Source organism: Megascapheus bottae, chromosome 17 (assembly GCF_031878675.1).
Source record: "Megascapheus bottae isolate mThoBot1 chromosome 17, mThoBot2.hap1, whole genome shotgun sequence".
NCBI lineage: Eukaryota > Metazoa > Chordata > Mammalia > Rodentia > Geomyidae > Megascapheus > Megascapheus bottae.
This window is the reverse complement of record NC_143525.1, coordinates 30,553,078-30,578,016: the sequence shown is the minus strand read 5'-3', so window position 1 is coordinate 30,578,016 and position 24,939 is coordinate 30,553,078. Positions and strand designations below refer to the sequence as shown.

General features: G+C 49.8%; 1 protein-coding gene across 1 annotated transcript in view; it reads right to left on the bottom strand.

Annotated features, from left to right (window-relative positions):
• The window catches only part of Nos2 (nitric oxide synthase 2), a 29,742-nt gene extending 5,093 nt beyond the window's left edge, over positions 1-24,649 (bottom strand). Inside the window, exons 1-22 of the mRNA XM_090350628.1 lie at positions 24,546-24,649; positions 23,594-23,998; positions 22,165-22,228; positions 21,256-21,414; positions 19,465-19,613; positions 16,628-16,790; positions 15,476-15,567; positions 14,459-14,600; positions 14,220-14,359; positions 12,652-12,826; positions 12,454-12,555; positions 9,815-10,009; positions 9,395-9,477; positions 8,844-8,988; positions 8,657-8,761; positions 7,192-7,241; positions 6,685-6,859; positions 5,802-5,934; positions 4,658-4,736; positions 3,322-3,503; positions 2,400-2,563; positions 722-929 (exon numbers count right to left, since the gene is read on the bottom strand). Coding sequence (XP_090206754.1) covers positions 722-929; positions 2,400-2,563; positions 3,322-3,503; positions 4,658-4,736; positions 5,802-5,934; positions 6,685-6,859; positions 7,192-7,241; positions 8,657-8,761; positions 8,844-8,988; positions 9,395-9,477; positions 9,815-10,009; positions 12,454-12,555; positions 12,652-12,826; positions 14,220-14,359; positions 14,459-14,600; positions 15,476-15,567; positions 16,628-16,790; positions 19,465-19,613; positions 21,256-21,414; positions 22,165-22,228; positions 23,594-23,661 — 2,773 coding nt within the window. The 5' untranslated portion in view covers positions 23,662-23,998; positions 24,546-24,649. The remainder of the gene's footprint in view (positions 1-721; positions 930-2,399; positions 2,564-3,321; positions 3,504-4,657; positions 4,737-5,801; positions 5,935-6,684; positions 6,860-7,191; positions 7,242-8,656; positions 8,762-8,843; positions 8,989-9,394; positions 9,478-9,814; positions 10,010-12,453; positions 12,556-12,651; positions 12,827-14,219; positions 14,360-14,458; positions 14,601-15,475; positions 15,568-16,627; positions 16,791-19,464; positions 19,614-21,255; positions 21,415-22,164; positions 22,229-23,593; positions 23,999-24,545) is intronic.
• Between the last annotated feature and the right edge of the window lie 290 nt (positions 24,650-24,939).

Sequence of the window (24,939 nt, the reverse complement as noted above, 5' to 3'; positions counted from 1 at the left end):
CCCACCAGGGTGCCACTCGGCCATCACAGATTGAATGAATGAGCACTCAAAGGAGAATCACCTCTTCATTCAGGATAACCCACCTGATGGACTGAGTCCATGGGTCTTTCCCAGCTGCCAGCACTTCCTATACTTGCTCATTCGGCTGTCCTGAGTGTTGTAGGGGAGTAGAGTGCTGAACAACTTGAACTAATGCGTTAAATGGCTGGGGTTTGAATCTCAGCTCTCCACTTACCCTAAAACTTTGAAAACAATGGCTGAACCTTGCTGAACCACGTTTTCCTCCAGTGAAATGCACACAGTACCTATCTCCTCTGGCCACCAAGGGTTCGTGTACAAAGGGGATGGTTAGTTAGTTTGTTTATTTATTTGCCACTTGTGGGGCTTGAGCTCAGGGCCTGAGCACTGTCCTTGGACTTTTTCTCAAGGCTAGAGCTCTACCACTTGAGCCAGAGAACTACTTCCAGCTTTTTTCTATGTATGTGGTACCGAGGAATCGAACCCAGGTTTTTATGCATGCTAGGCAGGTACTCTACCACTAGGCCAAACTCCCGGCCCCTGAGGGGTTAGTTTAATACCTGTTCCTCCACAGCTCCCAGCTTTATTGACAACTCTGTCAGTCAGATGTTTAAGTAATGAGGAGACCAAAGCACTAAGATGCCAAACAACTGGCCCCAAAGAAGCAGAGCCAGATTGCTCGGGAGCCTGTGCCCCCTCTCACCTTGGGTGCGGTATGCAATCACAGCCACAGTGAGGTGGACCTCTGTGGGGGTGCAGTCCTGGGAGGAGCTGATGGAGTAGAAGCGGGGCTTCAGGATGGGGAGCTGGGACAGTAGGAAGGTGGCGGGAACTCTCAGGGACGGGAACTCAGTCAACACCTCCAGGAATGTGGGGCTGTGGGTGAATTTCCACTTGTTGTATTCTGAGGGCTGAAAGCCAAGAACAGAGAGAGGACTCAGAGTGTCTGCCCTGTATCTGAAGGGCAGAGGAAGGTAAGCAGAAGAAGCTGTCACAAGCCAGTATTCATTCATTCATACATTCATTCATTCAACAAAAATACCCCCCCATGCTAGCTGCTGTCCAGGGTGCTGAAGATTGAAGCTGGAGGAGCGACGGAGGATTGGGCTCAGCCAGGAGCCCTGGTCATCAGTATGCTTAGATTCGTACTGCTGGTAACTTGGAGGTAGGATGCAATGCTATTACCATCGAATATGAAGCAAAGCTTTGAAACCAGTCAGATCTGGGTTCAAATCTTGACCAGGAATCCCCTCTAAGCATGGAATTTTATCCTACTTAACTCTTGTAAAGGGGGCTGGTATTGCATCCTCCATGGGGATGTCTGGAGAATTAAATGAGAAAATGTACACCAAGATAGTGTAGTACAGCCACAGAAAAAATGGTGGCCACATGGTTAGGATGCAGTTTACTGGCAATAATGATGATGGTGACAATAGTGTTTAGCAAAGATGTGGGCTCACAGGGTTGCCCAAGGGTTAATGTTTCTGTCACTCACCTATAAACTCAGTCACCATCTATCATCACGCTCATCCACACATCCATCCATCCATCCATCCATCCATCCATCCACTCATTCATCCATCCTCCAATTCTTTTATCTTTGTAGTACTAGGGATTGAACCTAGATGCTCACATTCTACCACTTGGGACACCCCCAGTTCCTCTCTCCAGTACTTCTTTTGGGCTTCAACTCAAGAGCCTGGACACTATCTCTACGCTTTTTCACTCAAGACTAACACTCTACTTAAGCCACAGATCCATGTCTGGGCTTTTTCTGGTTCACTAGAGATAAGAGTCTCACAGACTTTCTGGCCAAGTTTGACTTTGAACCATAACCCTCAGATCTCAGTCTCCTGAGTAGCTAGGATAACCAGTCCCCAGATCTCTAAGATTTCTTACATTCCAAGTTTGGGGAAGACAAGAAAAAGACAAGAAATAGTTTACTCAGCATAAGTGTGTCCTAGGGATGGGACAGAAGCTAATGCTTTTTTTTTTTTTTTTTTTTTTTTTTTGGTGAGTCATGGAGCTTGAATTCAGACTGGGTGCTGTCCCTGAGCTCTTCAGCTCAAGGCTACCACCCTACCCTTGAGCCAAGCCCCACTTCCTTTTTCTAGAGGTTAAGCGTAGATAAGAGTCTCAGGTCAAAAAAAAAAAAAAAAAAGTGTCTCAGGTCCTTTTGTGCCCTGGCTGGCTTTGAACCTTGATCCTCAGATCTTGGCCTCCTGAGTATCTAGGATTACCGGTGTGAGCCACTGCACCTGGCTAGAAGCTAATGCCTTCTAAGTCCCAATGTGGGGCACTAGGCTAGGTCCACCCAGCCTGGCATCCCATTCCTCCTTTCCAGGAACTGCCCCTGCCTCCCCAGCCAGCCCACCCCTCACCTGGGACAGGGCCTCCAGCCTCTGTCTATCAGCCTCTCCTGTGGCAAGCCGGGCCAGCTTTTGGAGCTGCAGCTGGGTGGGCGGGGTAGTGATGTCCAGGAAGTGAGTGAGGGCTTGGGGGAGGGAGCAGGGAGGCAGCCTCCGGTCCCGGACCCAGTAGCTGCCTACACAGGGGAGGAAGGGGTCAGAATGGAACAAAGGCCACACGTGGGCTTCCTGTAAGGTGACAGGAGGCCCCTCCATCCTCCAGCTACAAGGAGAAAAGACTCTGAAGATCTGCTTCCCAGAGGAAAGTAAAGCCAAAGTTGGGGCTAAACAATCTGTGCCCCCCCCATAAGCACCCAAATCCCGACACACTATGTTTCTCTTTGGCCCAGAACTACACTTCAGATACTCAGGAGTGACAGACTCAAACTGATATAACCTGCTGAAGGCTGAGGCACAACTGGGTAATGCCATTCCCGGGGGAACCATCACAGCCCAAAGTGAGCGACAAGTCCCTAGAAGTCTCAAGAGGCATGCAGCATGTAGGACAGTCAGAGTGTGGGGCCTGGGACAGTAGATCAAATTCATCCCCTGCTCCAGCTTGGTGGCTGAACTCTGTAGTTTTGGGCTCCTCTCCTGAGAAATGGATGTGACAGCCACATCTATGTTGCCAGGCTGTGTGGGCACAGGAAAGGGTTTGCACAGTGCTAGGCACACTGGTCAGGCTCCTGTTTCTAGACTCTCTCACGAGCTCTGAATGGGGGGGCGGGCATTGCTGGGCTTTGTGTCTCTCACTCCTACTCTCCTAGTTGGGATTCTTTGGAGAAGTAGCCATCAGGGAGGAATAAAGGCCAGAGAGCTATTCCCATGGCCTAGGGTTGGGGCAGCTGGCACAGGCCAGGCCTTCCCCACCAAGCCAGCCTGCAGGCTCACTCACCGCTCTCGTCCAGGGTCTCCAGGCACACGGTCTGGTGGGGCTCGGGGCTGTCCACTACTCGATCCAAGATGCCTTGGACCAGGGCTGGCTGGTTGCTTGGGAAAACCCCGAGGTGCTCGCCGGGCAGGTAGCTCAGGCCATGGCTATCCTCACAGGAGAGCTTCACCAAGAGGGTGGAGCGGCTGTGGAGATGTTAGAGAAAAACAGACTTTATTTTTTAAAAAAATGCTGGGTCCTGATGGCTCATATCTGTAGTCCGAGCTACACGGGAGGCTAAGGAGTGGGGTTTGAAGCCAGGCTTGTGAGGGAACGTTCTGTCCAATTAATCACAGATACACACACACACGTGGAAGTAGAAAGAATGTGGCTCAAGTGATAGATGAGAAAAGCAAAGAGCAGGCACACTGACACTGGGGTCAAGCCCAGTGGTGCTGCACATACACAAAAATGACCAGAGCAAAAAGGGATGAGAAGCATGGCTCAAGTGGTAGCGTGCCTGTCTAGTAAGTGCAAAGCCTCGAGTTCAAATTCCAGGATAGCCCAAACAAATAAATAACTATAAATAAATGAAGGAAAAAGAGAACCAGAAGAAAACTTTAATGGGTTCTGTGTGTGTGTGTGTGTGTGTGTGTGTGTGTGTGTGTGTGTGTGTGTGTGTGTGTGTGTGTGTGTGTGTGTGTGTGTGTGTGTGTGTGTGTGTGTGTGTGTGTGTGTCTGTTTGCTGGTCCTGGGTTTTAAACTGAGAACCCGGGCACTGTCCCTGAGCATTTTTGTTCAAGGCTAGGACCCTATCACTTGAGCCACAGCTCCATTTCTGGCTTTTTTGATGGTTAACTTGGGATAAGAATCTGATGGACTTTCTTGCCTGGGCCGGTTTCAAACTGTGATCTTCAAATCTCAGCCTGCATAGTAGCTAGGATTACAAGTGTGAGCCACTGAGCAAAGCTACAAATTCTATTTTTTTTATCATAAGAAATCCAGTTTCTTGATGAGTATGAAGCGGGAGAAGACAGTCCAGATAAACAAAACCTATACCTCATCTACCCTCAACACATTTGTCTACCCCACAAGGAAATTTCCTTCCCTGCCAAGACTTTTCGTAAAACTCTGAAGACTCAAACAGCTTTGACTCTCTTAGCTTCTCCATTTAGTACGAGTTTGATGAGAAAGGATGCCGTGTAGCAGGTCTATAGTTCTCACACTGGGCCTCTGGCCCAACGCCAGTCTCAGGTGGCCATGTGTCTGAGGGTCACAGTGCTGATAGCAATGGACTCCCCTCAGTCCTCCGTTCACTCAAACAAGATCTCGCATCACCAAAGCCTGCACTCTGCCTCACCTGGACTTGGGACTCAGTAGATTTTGCTGAGATTTGAGCTTCAGGGTGAAAACATTCTTGGCATGTATGTGGCCAAGGGCTGTGGAGACAAAAGACAGAGACATGAGGAGTGGACACATGATGGGGAAATCCTCACACATCTCAATTAATTATTTCTGGAGAGTCTCATGGACTTTCCTACCCTGGCTGCTTTAACCCCTGGTCCTTGGATCTCAGGCTCCTGAATAGCTAGGATTACAGGCACAAGGCACAGGTGCCCAGCTTGGCCTAGGTTTTTCTTTTCTTTTTCTACCTTTATTCTTTATTTCATCTTCCTTCTTTCCTTCTTCCCTTCCTTCCATCATTCCCTCCTTCCCTCCCTCCTTCCTACTTTTCTTTTTCCTTTTCTTTCTTTTACTGTAGTTGGATTTGAAAGCTTCATGCTTGCTAGGCCGGCATTCTATCACTGGAGCTACTCCTCCAACTCCCTGCCCCTTTGGCTTTCAAGCAGAGTCTTCAACAACTTTGCCTGATCTCTGCCTCTTGAGAATATAGGTAAGTGCCACCATGCCTGATCTTTCCCACTGTTTTTGAATCAGCAGGTCCTAGATCTGATAGAAGGTGGCTGAATAGCTAGTAGGGGGATAGGAAATTTAGTCTAGACACCAAATGTGGCAGGACATTTGTGGCTGAAGGATCCAGGACAGCAGAGGTGAATCCAGGGTGTGTTCGTTGGAGAGAACATGCAGACTTCCGCAGGCAGGGTACTGTACAGATGCGGCGGGGCAGGGCCAAGTCACCTCTAAGCTTGCCATCACTTCTGGGAATCTTTCTTTACAACTTCTGGCTCTGCCTGCAGACAGCTGTCCTCGGCTCCCAACATGGCCACATGCTATAACTTGCTTCGCCACATGAGCTTCCATTACTCTCTCTGTACCTTTTTCAAAGGCTGAGTGTTGGGGCTCACTTAGGTCCTATAGACAACACGCCTGGCACAATGCCTGGCACACACTTGGCCCTCTACACTGCTGGCTCCTGATGCAGCCTCCCCAGAGCCTGGAGCCTTGTAGCCAACAGGCTTTCCTTCGCCATGGACTCAGGTCTCCGGGACCCCTGCCTCCAGAAGGGAGAGCAAGCAGGCCTCATGTGGGGCAGGCGTGGGTACCTCTGTGGAGGTCGAAAGGCTGTGAGTTCTGCACAAGCCGGTGGCTCTGCGGTGCCCAGATCATATTGGAGGTGTAGAGTTTGGGGATCTGAATAAGATGTTTGTTTGGGATGGCAAATGCATCACAGGCTGCCTGGAAGACAGAACAGAGTAGAATGAATGGTCCACCATGCCTGCCACCCCTGGCCACTAATTTGGGGGTTTCCATCCTGGGCCAGACAGAACTGAAAAGCTTCGGGGAATATCATTTCAAGGAGAGGGAGGAGGCTAACACTGGTGCTTGAAATCTGGGGTCTGGGAGCTTAGCATTTTAGCTCAAGGCTGGCACTCTACTTCTTGAGCCTAACTCTACTTCCAGCATTTTGGTGACTGCTACTGATAATAGTCTTGTGGACTTGCCTGCCCAGGCTGACTTTGAATCTTGATCCTCAGACTTCAGCCTCCTGAGCAACTAGGATTATAGGCATAAGCCACTAGCAGCTGATACTTCATCTAAGAGAATTCCAGGAAGAGCCTGGGCCGGATGCCCAATCATCATTGCCGTGATTGGCTATCCAGAGACACAGAGCTGGACCTGTCCCCAGCTCCCCAGGGCAGGGAGACACTAGCATAAAACACAAAACACCAACAGATGACCTGAGTTATCAGTGGAAAGGGTCCCGAGCTCAGCCATCTTCTCCCACCTATGGGAGCATGCGCAACATAGAGCTCTTTGGGGGAAGTCTGGGCAGAACAGGCTGGAACTGCACTGTAGCCCTGTAGCCCTGGCTTATACCTGGGGCACTACTGCAGGGCAGCAGATCATCCCACACAGAGAATCTCTGGCATAAATGCATGGATGGCATCCTGTCCATGTGGTAAGGTGATCTGGCAGGGAACTGACCTTGAAGGCTTGCACGGCCCAGCTGCGAAAGGCATCCTCTTGCCCGCTGAGCTCATCTCCTTCCCCTGTTGGGGTGAGCTGAGAGGCCCCCAGGAGGGACAGCTTCTGGTCAATGTCATGGGCAAAGGCACAGAAGCTGGGGTACATGCTGGAGCCAAGGCCAAACACAGCATACCTGCCGAGGATGAAGATACCTGTCGCACGCGTGGGGCATGGATGCCACACGCTCATCTCATGCACACAGCACCTTGCACCAAGGGCCTGCTGGGCCCGCCTCAGCTGGCCAGACCCCGTCTGCTTCTCCTTGGCTCTGGCCCTCAGCGCCAACCCTCATGACCCACGCATTCGTGGCCTGCAGACCTGTCACGAGGACTTGGCTTCCCATGTGGAGGACAAGTCTAGACCAGAGCTCTCTCTATGACAGAGCTCTGAGGAGACCCTCTATGCGCACCAGGTCCCAAGCTCCCAGCCCCGGAGGCAGCATTCAGCTGAGTGAGACAGCCTTACCTAAACGTATTGGACAGCGCTTTCAGTGTGAAGAGGGATTTCTTCAGTGCCTAGGAGAGGAATCACAGGGTACTCAGGCCAGGATTCAGAAAAGCATTGTCCACTTCAACCCTAGCCACACTTAGCACAAGCTGCCACATCCTGAGAATCATGATTCAAAGCCAGCTGGGGCAGGAAAGGCCATGAGACTCTGGTCTCCAATTAACCACCAGAAAACTGGAAATGGTGCTATGGCTCAAAGTGGGAGAGAGAAAAAAAAATGCTCAAGGACAGTGTCCAGGCCCTGAGTTCAAATCCTAGGACCAACAACAACAACAACAACAAGATCTACAACAGAGGTTGACTGATGGGTGGGGATACCAGCCCAGGGCCCAGGTGACAAATTCAGCTTGTCTCTCATCCTAGCTGGCCCTCAGTAATTCATGGGGGGCTCATTTCATTTCCAGGGACCCCAAACAACCTGCTTATCTTGTACTTGGCTCTGGCAGAACACAGTCTATCTGTCTTACAGCACGGTACCTCCAGGGGGTCTCCTAAAGCCATGTGAAACTGAACCTGGCAGGAGTTACAATTAGCCCCATGTTCTCTAACATAAGCCTCATTTTCCAGGAAAAAGATAATCTTGCATGGTGCATGACAGCAGAGGCAGCATGGAGTCCTACAATGGAAACAACCCCTATTGTCATTTATCTTTTGTACTTTATTTATGTATTTATTTTTTGTGCCAGTCCTATAGCTTGAACTCAAGGCCTGGGCACTGTCCTTGAGTTTCTTTGGCTCAAGGCTAGCCCTCTAACACTTGTGCTGTAGTGCCACTTCTGGCCTTTTCTGAGAGGTTCATTGGAGATAAGAGATTTGGGGTTTTCCTGCCTGAGCTGGCTTTCAATCACAATCCTCAGGTCTCAGCCTCCTGAGTAGCTAAGATTACAGCATGAGCCACAGATGCCCAGCTGCCATTTATCTTTATTTCCGTTCCCATCGCCTTTGTCCCTTGCGTGCATTACAGAAACAGTGCCTACAGAGCCTTAACTCTTCCACACACTTGCCCACTATTATTTTCTGTATGTTTGTTTTTGTGCTTGGTACTTGGGCTTGAACTCAGGGCTAGGACACTGTCCTTTAGTTTTTGTGCTCAAGGCTAGCACTCTACCACCTGAGCCACAGCTCCAACTCTGGCTCTTCTGGTGGTTAAGAGTCTCATGAACTTTCCTGTCTGGGTTGGCTTTGAACTGTGATCCTCAGATCTCAGTCTCTTGAATAGCTAGGATTATGAGTGTGAGCCATAGGCTCCTGGCTTATGATTTAAAAAAAATTTTTTAAAGAGTTAACTCACAAAATCTATGAAAAAGTATGTTGTAGTTAAATCAACAGACGAATGAACCAGGGTCACGTGAACCTTTCTCCCAACACCCCCTTTACCCTCCTCCCAGCTCCTCCTCACCACCCCGGACCTTAAGCCACCTACCTCCCCGTTGCTGGGGGCGCCTCCATTGCCGAATGTGCTGGTCACCACTAGCAGGAGCCGCTCCTCCTCCAGGTGGCTCAGGCTGTACTCATCCATGCAGAGCACCTGGAAGTACCACGGCAGACATCAGCCCTCGCTCCCCCGCACAGCTTCGTCTCCCCACAAGCCCACCTAGCTGGCCAGGTACCTTGGAGTTGAAGGCACAGCTGAACAAGGTGTTCAGGTCCCGGGCGAGGGATTCAGATCTTCCTGTCTCTGACGCATAGAGGATTGTGACTTGGACTCGAGTCGCCATAATCTTGTGGATTAGCATGGCAGCGAAGAGCACAGCTCTGTGGAGACAGAGACGGACGCTGTGTGTTGAGTCAGCTTCCAGAAGAGACTGGAGGCCCAGGCGAGCAGAGCGGACTGCGCGAGCCTGGAGAGCCATCTGCCCACGGCACTAGATGTCCACCGTGACTGTGGCCTTTTGCTCCTTGCCCTTTCTCTTTTCTGTGTGTGTGTGTGTGTGTGTGTGTGTGTGTGTGTGTGTGTGTACCACTTGATCCACATCTCAACTTCTGCCTTTCTGTTGGTTAATTGGTTCTGGAGTTTCATGGGCTTTTCTACCCTGCTGACTTCTAACAGATGCTTGGATCACAGCCCTCTGAGTAGCTAGGATTACAGGCATGAGTCACCAGTGCCTGGCTGTCCTGAGGACTGGAGATGGAGACATCCATCTCGATTGCTCCCACTTACTTCCCCAGGACTTTGAATCGGAGTTCTCTTTTCCTGGGCCTCCGCTTCTCATCTTGCCAGACGTGGGTCTTCCAAGCCTCTACCTGCCAAAAAGAAGATGGAATGGTAGGTCTAGGTCTGGGGTTGTGGCTGGGCTGGGACTAGGGGACCTCCATGCCATGATAACATGGAGAGGACAGGCAGGCCTGCCTCCACTTCACTGGAAGGGCACAGCATCTCCCCTACCCAATGTGGGGCCCGCAAGCCAAGGTGGGCACTGGGCTGCTGCTGTCTGGAGGTGGGGGGCAGTGTCTGATCACTCAGCAGGAGATCTCGCAGGCACTCCAACCCAGGACAGCTTCGGAAGGGCAGGGAGGTACTTGACAGGTGTCAAGCAGAGCACCGGGCGGGATGTGGGTAAGGACAGCAACCCCCCCTCACCTGGTAGTAGTAGAACGGGGACAGGACGTAGTTCAGCATCTCCTGGTGAAACACAGGCGTGATGCTCCCAGATGTTGGAGGGACCAGCCAAATCCAGTCGGCTGGGCAGCCACCCCGCAACCGGTACTCGTTCTGCATGTGCTTCATGAAGGATTCAGCAGCGGAGTGGTGATCCATGATGGTCACTTTGTGCTTCTGTGGCAGAAGGCGGGGTGGGAGCGGAGGTGAGCGGGCGCATGGGAGCATGGGAAGTCCCAGTGGCCTGTGAACCAGGACAGCCCCTCCTCTTCTTGGCCCCTCCTCACCTCCCTAGATGCCAGAGTTATGAGGAACCAAAGCGGCAGCCAATGGATTTGGGGTCGTGTAAGTCCAGTCACACATACATGGCAGTAGTAGGGTTGGAATTTCAGGGCCTTATGTTTGTTAAGTAGGAATTCTACTGCTCAGTCCATATGAGGGCCCCACTTCTTTTTTCTTTTTTGCTTTAGTTTTTTTTTTTTCTTGACATTTTCAGTTGGGGCTGGCTTGGACTTTGATGCTGCTATTTATGCCTCCTACATAGATTAAAGTCATAAACCACTGTGTCCAACTTGTTGGTTGAAATGGCATCTTGGTAACTTTTCCTCCATGACTAACACTGAACCAAGATCTTCTCAGTCTCTGCTTCCCAAGTAGCTAGGATTAGAGGCATGAACCACCACATCTGTCTCACATCTCTTGATATTTTTATTTCTAGATGCTTCTCAACTGGGGAGAGAGTTCTATCCTGGTAAACCCAGGAAAAGTTGAAAGTATCTTGAGTCTGCCAGATGCTGGCTAGTGGCTCACACCTATCATCACAGCTACTGAAGAGTCTGGGGTCTGAGGATCGTGGTTCGAAGCCAACCTAGGCAGAGAAGTCTTTGAGACTCCCACCTCTAATTAACCAGCAAAAAATGGAAGCAGAGGCATAGCTCAAATGGTTAAGTACCAGCTGAGCTAGCAAACTGAGTGAGTGTGAGGCCCTTGAATCCAAACCTGGCACTAGCAGAAAAAGGAAAAAAAGAAAGGTATCGTGAGTCAAAATTGAGGGGATTCCATCTCACTTTCTGAGCACCCAAGATCAAAATTCCAAATATGATTGCTTACAGAACTGACATTGCTTTGACATCACATCCTTTTTAAGACAATATTCCCATGTAAGCTGCCTCCACAGCAATTCCTGAGGGCTAGACCAGTACTCAGAAGACAGCTTTGGCTTTCCTATGCTTGTTCTGGTTCTCACAGTTGTCTTTGATCTTGGGTGCTCAGGAAGTGAGATGGAATCCCCTCAATTATGACTCACAATACCTGGGCCTGCACAGCTAAACAGATCGCATGAGCTAGCATTTCAGCCTTACAGTATGGGGAGAGGAATTCCATGATGAATGGCTATTAACTGCCACCATCCCTGCTTTGCAGTGTGAGTGCCCAGAAGGCCAGGCTGGAAGAAGAGGATGAGGAAGTTGTGGAGACTCTCACACCTACCCCTGGAGCAATGGTTAGGAGACTGAGCTAAGGCTCCATAGGTTTTCTGGGGCACACTGGCATCCTGCCTGCGTCGGGGTGAGCGTGGGGAGTCCCTGGGAGTCAGGATATGTGGACTATGGCTAGCCCTTCCTGAGCAGGCCAGCCCCAGGGGAATAGTTCCTGTTCCATCTTAGCTCAGTGCCATAGTACATCAAGCAGAACGGATGTGCACAATGGTTGTCCCCGGTCATGTGGGCGGGGGGGGGGTATATTTTGTTTACCTTCCACCTTGATGGCTCAATCTAGTGCCTTGCACGTGGTAAATGCTTGATAAAACTAGAGTGAATGAATGAATGAGTGAATGATGACTCATGCAGTAATCTAGTCCCCAGAGCACCTGCCAGCTTTGTAAAGTTCTCCCCAGCTTCTGGGGTACCAACCTGCTGTAGGTGGCTATGAGAGGGACACCCCTGAGTGCTGGTGGTTCACACCTGAAATCCTAGCTGCTCAGGCTGAAATCTGAAGATCATAGTTCAAAGCCAGCCCAGGCAGGAAACTCTGTGAGACTCTTATCTGCAATTAACCATCCAATAGCAAGAAGTGGAGCTATGTCTCAAGTGGAAGAGTGCTGAAGAAAACAGGCTGAGCGCAGCTGGTGGCTCATGCCTGTAATTCTAGTTACTTAGGAAGCTGAGATCTGAGGATTGTGGTTTGAATTCAGTCTAGGCAGAAAAACTGGGAGAGAACAAGGGAAGGGGTGACACTGTCCAAAAAGAAATGCCCTCTCTACCTGACTTATGTAACTGTAACCCCTCTGTACATCACCTTTATAATAACAAAGAACAACAACAACAACAAAAACCTGGCATACTGGTGGCTCACAGCTGTAATTCTAGTTACTCAGGTGGCTGGCTTCTGAGAGTTGCAGTTCAAAACCAGCTCAAGCAAGAAAGTCTGTGAGATCCTTATCTCCAATTAACCACCAGAAAATGTTAAGTGGAACTGTGGCTCAAAGTGGTAGAATACTAGAGCTGTAAGAGCAATAAGAGCTCAGGGACAGACAGCATCCAGGCCCTGAGTTTAACCCCCGTCACCACCACCACTATCACCCACAACAACAACAAAAAAGACCCACAAAACACCCGAGCCACCTGGAAGCTATGGAGCACAGCGACGTTCATCTCCGTGACAGCCTGGTCTTTCCACAGAGAGGCCAGTGTGTGTGTCTCCAAGCCCATCCTTCTGCCCAGGTCCTGTGGAGTGCATTGGGGTGAGGCGATCCTAATGACCCTCCCCCCACACACACAGGCCCACGCCTCCACCTGACCCAGCGGAGTGGCCCATGTCACCTCCAGGAGGTTGTAGCGCTGACTGTCACAGAGGTTCCGAACTGCGATCTCTGTGCTCATGTACCAGCCGTTGAAGGGGCACCCTGGGAACTGAAGGCCGCCCACCTCCAGCATCATGTTGGCCACAGCAGGCAAGGCGTACCACTTCAGCTCCAGCTCCTGGAACCACTCATACCTGGTAAGGAAGAAGAGAAGCTGTGGCTGAGAGCCTCTGTTCTGTGCTCTAGTTCTGTGCTCAATGCTGAGACTCCAGGGTCAACAAGCTGGAGCTACGGCTGTGCCGGGCCCCTGAGCCTCCATGAGCACAGGAGGCTTTTAGCTTCTCTAAGTCAATGGCTCATATCTGTAATCCTAGCCTCTACGATCTGGAGGATCACAGTTCAATCCAGGCAGAACAGTTTCCTACTAAACACTATTGCCAAAATAACCAGCAAAACCACAGGGCTGGAAGCAAGGTTCAAGTGGTAGAGCTCAAGCCTAGCAAGCAAGCAAAGTCACCAGGACCTGACTTCAAATCCTACTACTAAACAAACAAAAATAAAACCAAGCACTGACATCAAACTCATTAGATTATTGTAAGGTAATATCATTTATTTGTATACTCTATGACTCTATAAGTGTCTATAACTGCACATCTGCTATGTGTCAGACACCCTGCTAAGGGCTGGAGTACAAGATTCTGTTTTCAAGGAGCTTAGAATCTAGCACCTAGTCTCTGGACTCTAAAGTAGCATACAAACATACCAGTAAGAAACTAAATGAGGGCGGATGCTGGTGACTTACGCCTGGAATCCTAGCTACTCAGAAGGCTGAGATCTGAGGATCAGGAAAGTCTGTGACACGCTTATCTCCAATTAACCACCAGAAAAGCAGAAGTGGAGTTGGGGCTTAAAGTGGAACACCCAGGCCCTGAGTTCAAGCCTCACGACTGACACCTTCTCCCCTCTCCCCCCTCCAAAAAAGGAAACAAAACGAGATGAAGTGTTAAGACTCCAGGTGGCCAGGGGAGTCTTCTCAGGGAAGTGATAGAACAGGAAAGACCTAAGAAATGTGCCTTTGAGAAAAGGATGTTTTCAGTAGAGAGACCTGCAAGTACAAAGGCTCTGAGGCAGATGAGATTAGTATACTCAAAGTTAAGAAGAACTCAGCCCACACACAGCAAGTACTGATCTGCAGTATTTACAATTGCCATAAATGCCAAGAGCAAGGGCTGAGCTGGCTGAGCTTTTCCAGTTACTTCTATAGCCCTCCCCTAAACCTACTCTAGACAGGGAACAGCTGAAGGAGGCCTCAAGAGACCTGGCCTGCTTAGCTAGAGAAGTCCAGAGTATTCTCCTAAGATTGTTGTTTCCTGACCCTGGAATCTCATCCACCTACACCTCCTTTTCCCCTCCCTATCAATCTCCAAGGTCCCAGGCCAGCGAGGAAGTACAGAATTGCTATAGCTCACTTCCTGGGCTTCACCAGGCTTTGGGGATAGTGCAGGGAGAGCTGGGGGAAAGGGGTGGCCCCTAGCCAAGCAGGGGACAGGCATGTGGATTTGCACCCACACAACCTCAGTCACTTACCTGGAGTGTTCCAGGGGCACCTCCAGCACCAGGTCAGGAGGGATTTCAAACAACTCCGGGTCCTGGCCATCAGCCTGCAGGACTAGAGGCAGCACATCGAAGCGGCCATAACGGGGTTTCCAGCCCAAATCAATGCACAGCTAGGGGCAAGACAGGCCTGTGAGTCCATGGGCCCCGACTGGGAGCCTGGTCTGCTCTGGGCTCCCCGCCTGAGGGCCCGAGGGAGGCTGGGTATGTACCTGAGTGAACTCTAGGCTGGCCGGGTCGCCCCTGATGCTGCCGTTGGGCAGGTGGTAGCCAGCGTACCGGATCAGCTGAGAATTCCACACACGAAAGTCGTGCTTCCCATCGCTCCGCTGGGGGAACACGGTGATGGTCGACCTTTCCCAGGGCAGGGACCCAGACTTTGTTTACCATTTGGTCTTGGAGAGGGGGCAGCTCCCCGCCTCCCCTCTCCTCCTTCCCCAGCTCTGCAGCCCCTAGAATGGAGCTGACCAGACGCAGTCTGTTCTTCCACTAGCTTCTTGAAGAGCCGCTGGGGGTCTCCCCTCTAGGAGCTGGGGTGTTCAAGCTCCCTATTTCTCTACCAGTGAACTCATGAGGATGCTAATCTAGCTCATTTGTGCAGACCACGAGTTCACAGTGGGCTGGGGCCACCTCCTCAGGTGATAGTGACCTCTGAGTCCCACTCCCCACCCTCCCGCCCTCAGCCTACTCCAGAGTCGCCATTAGGCGAACACTGTTTGCTGAGCTTGAAAACTAGTGACTGACAGAATGAGCTGTTGGGTTTGGGGCATGGGGGCGGGACGGGGGGAGGATGACAATGAGCCAGGGTCCCTAACCCCAATCAGCACAGAGATTACTTTTTTTTTTTTTTTTGCCAGTCCTAGGGCATGAATTCAGGGCCTGGCCACTGTCCTTGGACAATTTTTGCTCAAGGCTAGCACTCTGCCACTTGAGCCACAGCGCTATTTCTGGCTTTTTCTTTTCTTGTTCCCTTTCTTTCTTTCTTTCTTTCTTTCTTTCTTTCTTTCTTTCTTTCTTTCTTTCTTTCTTATTTTCTTTCGTCAATTGGAGATAGGAGTCTCATGGACTTTCCTGCCTAGGCTAGCGTTGAATTGTGATCCTCAGATCTCAGCCTCCTGAGTAGCTAGGATTCTAGGGGTGAGCGACTGGTTCCCTGTCCCAGTACATATCTTGGCTAAGACTCCAGGGGCCGGCTAGGCTGATGGAAGCCCTGGCAAAGGAGCCCTCACCTGATGTTGCCGTTGTTGGTGGCGTAGCGTAGGTGTCTGCAGATGTGTTCAAACATCTCCTGGGCGGTGGTACAGCTCCGGGCATCAAAGACCTGTGCATAGCCCACCCAGTTGGCCCATCAAGGACTGGACCACAGAGGCACCTGGAGCCAGGAGGAATCCTGCACACCAACACTCCTCTAATGCACATTTACCCCCTGCATCCACAGCGCCAGTCTCAGCACTTCCTCCAAAGGGAGCACAGGAAAGCCCCCTTGGAAGACCCTCAGCAGAACCAAAATCCCAACAACATCTATTTGTTTTGGTGATACTCGGGGATTGAATTCAGGGCACTATGCTTGCAAGTCAGGTGCTCTACCACTTGAGCTGAACCTCCAAACCTTTTTGCTTTTGTTATTTCTTTTTCTAGATTGGGCCTTATGTTTATACCTGGGCCCAGCTTTCTACCACGATCCTCCTAGCTCTACCTCTTGTTTGGTGAGATGACAAACATGTGCCATCATGTCTAGCTTCTTTGTTGAAATCGGAGTCACTGACTGATTTTTGTTTTTGTTTGGCACAAGCTGGCCTCAAACTTGGATCCTTCTCATTGTTTCCTCCCATGCAGCCTGGATTATAGGTATTATCACGAGCCACTGAACCCTGTCCCTTTCAACACCTGCTTTCAAAGCATTTAGCCTCGTTCCTTTACCATGTGAGTGACCGGGTTTCACACAGCCCAGACTGGTTTCCTTGGCTTTTCCATTCAATTTCTCTTTCTAAATGTTTTGGATATGTTTCAAGAACAAATGAATCTCCAACCAAGTGATGGCCTAAGCGACCAGCATAAAGAAATAAGGTGTTCTCTTGAAGTCAAGAGTCCAAACACTGGCTGGGCACCGGTGGCTCAGGCCTGTAATCCTGGCTCTTCAGGAGGCTGAGATCTGAGGATCACCTGTTCAAAGCCAGCTTTGATACCAAGTAGTGACACAAACATGCTCAGTGTTTGGCTTTATGGGGCGTTTGGTCAGCTACATTTATCACAAGAGAGAAAGGTCAGTGAGAAACCCTGCCATCAGAGGGGACCCTAGCCCTCCATGTCCTCCACACAGTGGGCACAGCTGGGGCACAGTGTGTGCTCTCCAGCTCCGGCTGGGGTTCAGGGAGGCACACCTGCAGGTTGGACCACTGGATCCTGCCGATGCAGCGGGGGGCATTGCGCCAGGCAAGCTTGGTGGCAAAGATGAGCTCATCTCCTGTCAGCTGGTAGGTTCCTGTTGTTTCGATCTCCTTTGCTACTGCCTCCACCCTGGCCAGATGTTCCTCTATTTTTGCCCTACGGCACAGGAAGACATCAGGAAGATCAACAATGAGAGATCTATGCTGGCGTGGATTCAATCCACATAAGCAGGAACTGAAATCGGATACCAGAAGGGCAAGTGGTCCCTCTGGGAGACGGTCCCCTTCCAGGGCTGGCTTCAAGACCTGGGCCCCACACCTAATAGGCAGGTGTTGCCATCTTGAAGTTCACCATTATGGAGGATCAACGAACCCACATTTTCCTTTTTCACATGATCCTGTACATGATGTAGCCTGTATCAAGGTGAACTGGAGCCTTGTCATTTCTGGTTGCTTTTTCCTGAATTATTCATCTCAGCAAGGATGCTGTCCTTCTCAGACACTTGCAAGACTCAACCCTTGCAGTGTCCCCCGGGAGACTCTGAACCACCAAAAAGCCAAAAGTAGAGCTATGGCTCTACGTGAGGGCCAGCCTTGATCAAAAAGCCAAGGAAAAGCTCAAGGCCCTGAATTCAAACCCCCAGTACTGGCACAAACACAATAAAACAAAAGATGAAGATACTTTCATGTTGATTTTATATTTAAGAGACTCAAAGTCCTACGGCTTCAGTACCAGGCCTGGGAATAGAACCTCAGTGCCAAAAAGAAAAAATCAGGACACACACCAGGGGTAATCTCTCTAGCCAAACCCTGACTCTTCACTGCCTGTGAGGGGATCTTCAACCACCCAGCCTAGGGGAACAGAAGCCCTGAGGACTTTCTCAGAATCCTCCTTAGTCCTGGACAACACTGGGTGTCATGATGGGGCCTTCAGTCAGCCCAGAGAATCCCTGCTCCCCAGTGACCCAAGCAGGCATCAGAATTATCCCAAAGAGAGGAGGCTGTCAGAAAAGGCTTTCACATGCACACACACACACACACACACACACACACACACACACCAATCTTGAAATTCTCATTTGGCAAATGGCAACAAGCAAAACTATTTAAAGAATGCACTGATTAAGGACAGTAGAGGATTCAGAACAAAATACCTCCGGTCTCCCTTTAATTCTGAACAAACACAAAGACAAAACACTGGGTGATCTTTATCCTCAAGGACATTCCCTGCCCTGGGGAACTGCTAGATAAGGTCAGAGCCACAGTCCCCCAAGCTTCTAGAAACTTCCTCTATGCCACACTGTTCTACCAGATCAGCAGAGAATGTGCTAACATCGAAGCCTCCACATACAGGACTGTAAACACTTCTGTGAACCTGTAAGGAATATTAACTTGTGTGTGTGAGTTTGTACCAGTACTAGTGTTTGAACTTGAAGCCTTGTGTTCTGGCTTAGGTTTTTCCACTCAAGGGTGGCCCTCTACCACTTGAGCCATAGCTTTACGTTTGGCTTTTTGCTGATAAATTAGAGATAAAGCTTTCATAGACTTTTCTGCCTGGACTGGCTTCGAATCTTGATTCTCTGATCCCAGCCTCCCTGAGTAGCTGGGCTTACAGGTGTGAGCAGGTGTGAGCCACCAACATCTGGCTTTTCTTCCTTTCATTGTTTCAGGTCCAAGACCAACACTTGAATTCAATACTTGCTGCTTTTGCTCATTGGCTAGCGCTATGTCACGTGAGCTATGCCTCCCATCCCAACATACTCCAGTTCTTCATACAGGGAAGGTAGCCCAGCTCTCTTTGCTGGTCCTCATTGTAGAGGTAGTGTCCAGGCCCTGACTTCAAGCCCCAGAACTGGGAGGAAGAGGAGGAGGAGGAGGAGGAGGAGGAGGAGGAGGAGGAAGAGGAAGAGGAAGAGGAGGAGGAGGAGGAGGCAGCAGCAGCAGCAGCAGCAAAGGACTCTTAACTCTTGTTTCCACAGAAGCCACTTCGAAGGAAGAAAATGAAGTGAACCCCAGGAATGCGGCACCCCACCCCATTCAAGGCTAATGAACACCAGCCTGCCCTCTCCAAGTCAGGCAGCTGGGCTTCCAGCTGGGATTGGGGGACCTCAGGTGTGTTGTGAGGTACCTATTCTCCCATCAGGTGATCTAGAAGGTCTTTTCAAACATCTTTGAGTAAGAGTCTGTTTCACTTCACAACCAGCGCTCTCATGGGTTGGGCACTTGTTCTGAATTTACCCAACCCTCATAGGAACTTTAGGAGCTTGGGTCCATGATCCCCATTCTTTAGATAGGAAAATTGAGGCCCAATGAAGGTATATGGATTTCCCAAGAACTCAGCAGCGGTTAATATGGTGCCAGGATTCAAACCTAGTTTCACTTCAACCCAGTTTTTGTTTGGTTTTGTTTTGCAGGCCTAGGGTTTGAACGCAGGGTCTAGATGCTGTCTCTGAGCTTCTTTCACCCAAAGTTAGCCCTCTTCCATTTGAGCCACAGCATCACTTCCTTTTTGGTAGTTTATTGGTGGTAAGAGTCTCTCAGATCTTCCTGCCTAGGCTTGCTTTGAGCCTCAGATCTCAGCCCCTGAATAGCTTGGATTATATGCGTGAGCCACTGGCACCCAGCTATGACCTACATTGTTTCAAACATTATTGCAATGTCTAAAACCTTATCTCTCAATTACAAGAGCTCACTCCAGCCCAGGTCTTTTCTTGTGGTCCCTGGAGTGGTGGTGAGACTCTAGGAAGGCAAGGGGTGGGGAATGAGGGCAGGGGGGGTCGCTAGAGACAGGAATGCCCCCATGGAGAAGGGAGGAAGGAAGCCAGACTTACTCTCTAAAGGATTCATAATATTGATTGACAAACTCGATAGCCTGAGGTAGCAATTCATCGGGAGAGGTAGGCGTGTCTCTGGGTCCTCTAGTCAAACTTTTAGGGTTCATTATGGACCCCAGGCAAGATTTGGACCTACAAGTGAAATCCTGGAAAGAAAGAGGCACAAGGTAAGGGTGGGGTTTTTGATCTCTTGGCTTTTCTCCACTAGATCTGTTCCCCGGGCTGCCTCTCTCCTTCCTGGCTGCTCCAGCTCTCTGAACCTCCTGCACTTTAGGGCATCTTCTCCTTGGAGCCCACCAGGCCTTCTCCCTGCTCAGATCTTCCTTCTTGACAAACCTCAGTGGATTTAAGCTGGAGTTGTCCTCCTGTCTTTGCCTCTGTCTTTGGCCCTCTTAAAGAAAGTTCCTGTGGGAACTGGACTCTGACATCAGACAAAACAAACTGAAATGGGAGGCCATCAGCCACAAAGTCATAGGATAACATAGGATAAAAAAGAAAAGCCTAAGGTTTATCCCACTGTGGTTTCTAAGGAATAGAGAAAATCAGTCTGCCTTCATAGTCTGAAATTTTTCCATTCTTCTTACTTTACAACAGTAGTAGATGTCTTAAGCTCAGAAAAAAAATAAAGAATTTAAAAGACAAGAAGGAAGCTTAGAGTACTTTTAGTCCAGCCACTCACTGAGGACTTGGAATCTCCCTCTCAACTTAGCTCTTGAATCTTTCCACAGACAGGGAGCTCACTACCAGTTCCTTCAGTTCAGTTCAGTTTTGGGCAATTCTGTTAGAAAAGTCTCTTTGAAGGCCTGGTACCATGGATCACGCCTGTAGTCTTAGCTACTGAGGAGGTAGAGACTGAAAAATTATGGTTGAGAGACAGCCTGGGCCAAAAACTTATCAAAACTCCTATCTCAGTCAAAAAGTTAGTGGCGGGGCCAGTGGTTTGGCCTAGTGGTAAGAGTGCTTGCCTAGCATGCACGAAGACCGGGGTTCGATTCCTTGACACTACATACATACAAAAAACCAGAAATGGTGCTGTGGCTCAAATGGTAGAGCTCTAGCATAGAGAAAGCCCAAGGACAGTGCTCTGGCCCTGAGCTCAAGCCCAGGACTAGCAAAAAAAAAAAAAAGTTAGTGGCATGCACCTGTCACATGAGCTATTGTAAGAAGCATAAATTGGAGGATTAGGGCTAGTCTGGGCAAAACACAAGGACCTATTTTTAAAATAACAGCCACACTGAGGCATGGCAAGCACTGCAAGTGCAAAGACCTGAGTTCAAACCTCAGTACAATCAAGAAAAAAAAGAGGCTTTCTGCTGAAATCTATTTGTGTGTGCGTGCGTGCATGCATGTGTGTGTGTGTGTGTGTGTGTTGGTACTGAGAATGATCTCAGGACCTCACACTGTCCCTTCACTTTTTCCACTCTACCAGTTGAGTCATAGTGCCACTTCTGGCTTTTTGGTGGTTAATTGGAGATAAGAGTCTCATAGACATTTCTGCCCAAACTGGCTTTGAACCTCAATCCTCAGATCTTAGCTTCCCAAGGTAGCCAGAATTTCAGGTGTGAGCCACCGGTGCCTGGCCTAATTTGGTTTTTAATGGTTGATTTGAAAGGGAGCTGGCATCCTTTGCTTCCTATGGCATTTTGTGAGAACAGGACTCTGTTCACAGCACCCTTTCCATGCAGATGAGTGCTGGTGCTGTTTGCCCAGGGAGACCTGTGCAGGGTCCATGAAGCTTCACTACCTTGGGACAAAGGGGTTCTGGGAAACTGCAGATTTCTTTCTCACCGACTTGGCCTTGTGGTGAAGTGTGTCCTGGAAAGTCACCCCACTGCTCCAGTTTGTGATCTTTATATAGGGTGGACAGGCCAATGGAGGCACAGGTGGTTTGTCCTGGGGTGGGCAGGCCAATGGAGGCACAGGTGGTTTGTCCTGGGGTGCTGGAAGCTTCCAAGAGGAGAACACAAAAACAAAGCAAAGCAAAACAAAGTGGATTTTCCCCAAATGTTTGCAACCCCCGAACCCTCAAGTCTCCCTCCCACATGCTGCAAGGGTCTGTTCTCCCTCCCTGTCCCCTCCCCAGCAGCTGGACTACCTGGGCCTGCTGGCCTGAGAGCTCCTGATGCCAGGGCCGCTGGCCAGCCCTCTCTCCTCACCCAGGCCCTGCTAGTGCTTGCTCAGAGGAATCACCACACAGGGACTCAGAATAGAGGGCACCCCACATAGCCAGGACTGCCAAGGACAGAAGCCAGGCCAGGGAAGAAAGTACTCCTCCTTCCCTCTCCCATCAGGCAGTATGCCAATCGTCTCCTCTTCCTCCACCCAGGCCTTTGCCACCTCTCTGGAATCCATGGAGTAGAAAGTATTCAGAGAAGAGGGACCCATGGCTGGAAGCTGAGTCTGAGATCATGTGAGGATGTCCCACCCCTGGCTCGCTCCATGAATGCTCCCAAATTGCTCTAGTCAACTGGGCAGGGCATCCAGGATGCAGCCCACCTTGAAAGCCTCCACTACCAACCACTTCCCACCAACCTCCCCGGCTTCCGCCTTTGCACACGGCTCTGGGACTCTCTGCTCGCTGCCTGGAGCCTGGCTTCCGGCATCCTTCCTGCCGCCCCGCCTCCAATGGACCACTCAGCCTGCACCTGCCCCAGGCAAGGGAGAAAGGGGCTTTCCACACCCATGTGACCCACTAACCGGCTCTGTGTCCACAGGGGGCTGAAGGGATCCATTCTGATACTTGTCATCCGGTGTCTCAGAACTGTGAAGGGAAACAGCCATGATGAAATACCATCTGATAGTGCATTGTAATTAGGGCCAAAGGGTTTATTGAACTACTCTTGGCCTCCAGAAAAGGAGCCTGAGGTGTGGGGGGGAGTCAATCAGATCAAATCTCCCCCCCACCACCTTCTCTCTTCCCTATGCAAAACCAAGAACGAGAGAGGATTGTGCTAACACCGTAGCCCAAACAGTGATACGAAGAAGCTCCGGAAAGATGTCCCTCTTCAGAAAAAGTCAAGAGCCTAATGAGCTGAAAAATGACTCCACTGACTCCACCGTCCTGAGGCCAGCAGGGTACGCTGACCATTACTGGCTTGTTTTGTTTGCTTTTTTTGTTTTTTAGTGATTTCCTCTGTTTTATTTAAAATACTTCTCTTGAGCCAAGCACGGGGGCTCAGGACTATAATCCTAGCTACTTGGGAAGCTGAGGTAGAGAAGATCATGATGAAAGGTCAGCCTGAGCAGGAAAAGCTTCCTCAACCTATAGACGGGAACTGTAGTGCTTGCCTGCCATCTCAAGGTTATGTGAAAAACTGAGACTGGAGGATCAAGAATCCAGGCTAGCCCAGGCAGAAAAGCCCACAATACTCCATCTCCATGGAGGGAAACTGGAGGTGGCGGGGCCCTCATGACCTCAAGCAACTAGAGGATGCCTAAAAGTAGGCGAATTGAACCTCACGCTCGCATCTAGGCTAGAATCCAGACTCTTCCTAAAAAATAACTGGTGAAAAACAGAATTGGGGCCAGAGCTCAAATGGTCTAAGCAGCTGCCTAACAAGCATGGGATCCTGAATTCTCTTTTTATTACCTTTTATTTTTTATTTTTTGCCAGTCCTGGGCCTTGAACTCAGGGCCTGGGCACTGCCCTTGGGCTTTCTCAAGGCTAGAGCTCTACCACTTGAGCCACAGCACCATTTCTGGCTTTTTTCTATGTATGTGATACTAAGGAATCGAACCTGGGTCTTCATGCATGCTAGGCAAGCACTCTACCACTAGGCTAAACTCCTAGCCCTCCTTGAGCACTTTTTACCCAAGGCTAGTGCTCTGCCACTTGAGCCACAGCACCACTTCCTGAGTACCAGGCTTCTTGGCCAATATCATCTCTTCCTTCATTCTCCCTCATTTTCCCTCTCCCATTTCTACCCTCAGGTTACATAGTTGATAGTACATGTAAAGCATTGAGCCTGAAGATGGATGCTGGTAGCTTATGCCTATGCCATGCATTAAATACCTCACTACTTTAAAATTTGAAAAAATATGTATGTATAATACATAATATAAATTATATTGCATATGCATAGCTAAAAGGGAAATTCCAGAAACAAACCCTGAAAACATAGCACACCCTTCTGAGTAGTCATGAAATCCCATTCTATGGTCCCACCAGGGATGTGAATCATCCTTGTCCATCATATCCAAACTGTTGCTTAGCAACCATTCTGGTTACCAGATCAACTATCATTTTTTTTTTTTTTTTTTTTGCCAGTCCTGGGCTTGAGCTCAGGGCCTGAGCACTGTCCTTGGACTTTCTCAAGGCTAGAGCTCTACCACTTGAGCCTCAGCACCACTTCTGGCTTTTTTTTTTTGTATGTATGTGGTACCGAGGAATCGAACCCAGGTCTTTGTGCATGCTAGGCAAGCACTTTAACCACTAGGCCAAACTCCCGGCCCCCAGATCAACTATCATTTTATCACAGCACTGATGTTAAACTTTACTTCATAGTGACCCCAAAATGGAAGAGCGGTGATGCTGGCAAAAAAAAAATGAAAGAGAAGAAGCCAGGTTCAGGTTGCTAAGATCCATGAATCTCTCATCTGGAAAGTGTGAAGAAGGAGAAATAAATTTGTAGTTGGGGTACCAGCGGCCTCGGATCTCAGAAGGTGAGATCTATAGGGATCCTAGTTTGAAGCCAGCCTGAGTAGGAAAGTCCATGGGATTCCAAAACCCAGAAATGAAGCTGTGGCCCTAATACTAAGTACTTTCTCCCTCCCTCCCTTCCCCCTCTTTCTTTCTCTCCACCCCCTCACCCCCAGCCTCTGTATCTGTCTCCACAGTGAGGAAGGACCCAACTCAACCCCCACCCCCATCAAATGCCTGGATGTTTAGATGGTGTCTAGTTTTTGTTTTTATAAACACTATCTCAAACTGTATGTGTTCTGGGTGTGTGTGTGAGTGCTGGGTGTGTGTGGGGGGGTGGGTGTGGGTGTGGGGGAGGTGGGGGGGTGTGTGGGGGGGGGTGTGGGGGGGGGTGGGTGTATGCTCCAGCACCTGGTGGGAAATGCCAGTAAATGCTCACAGTGACTAGCATAAAGCCATGAGATGATGAACTTCTGGACGATTTAAACTTTTCTTCATTCCCTTTTCTCTGCATCTCCCAACTTTTAACAGCGATCATCAATGTCCCTTCCTAACTGGGATTGAAAAAAAATAAAATAAAAATAAAATTGAACCATAAATTAAGCGAGCTGTGTCCAGGCTCCTGTGTTCTCTGGCTGGCTGGGTGGGGTGGACTAGTCAGTGAACAGACTCCAGGTCTCCAGCACAAGAGATCCGGGCACCTGTTTGCTGTAGCCTGGTTTTTCCTGAGCCCCTGCATGCAATCTGGCTAAAGTCAAGACGCCCTTTTGCCATCAAAGGGAGCTCTGGGGGTGCTTACTTAGATCCACAGAAACATCCACAGCCCCCCGTCC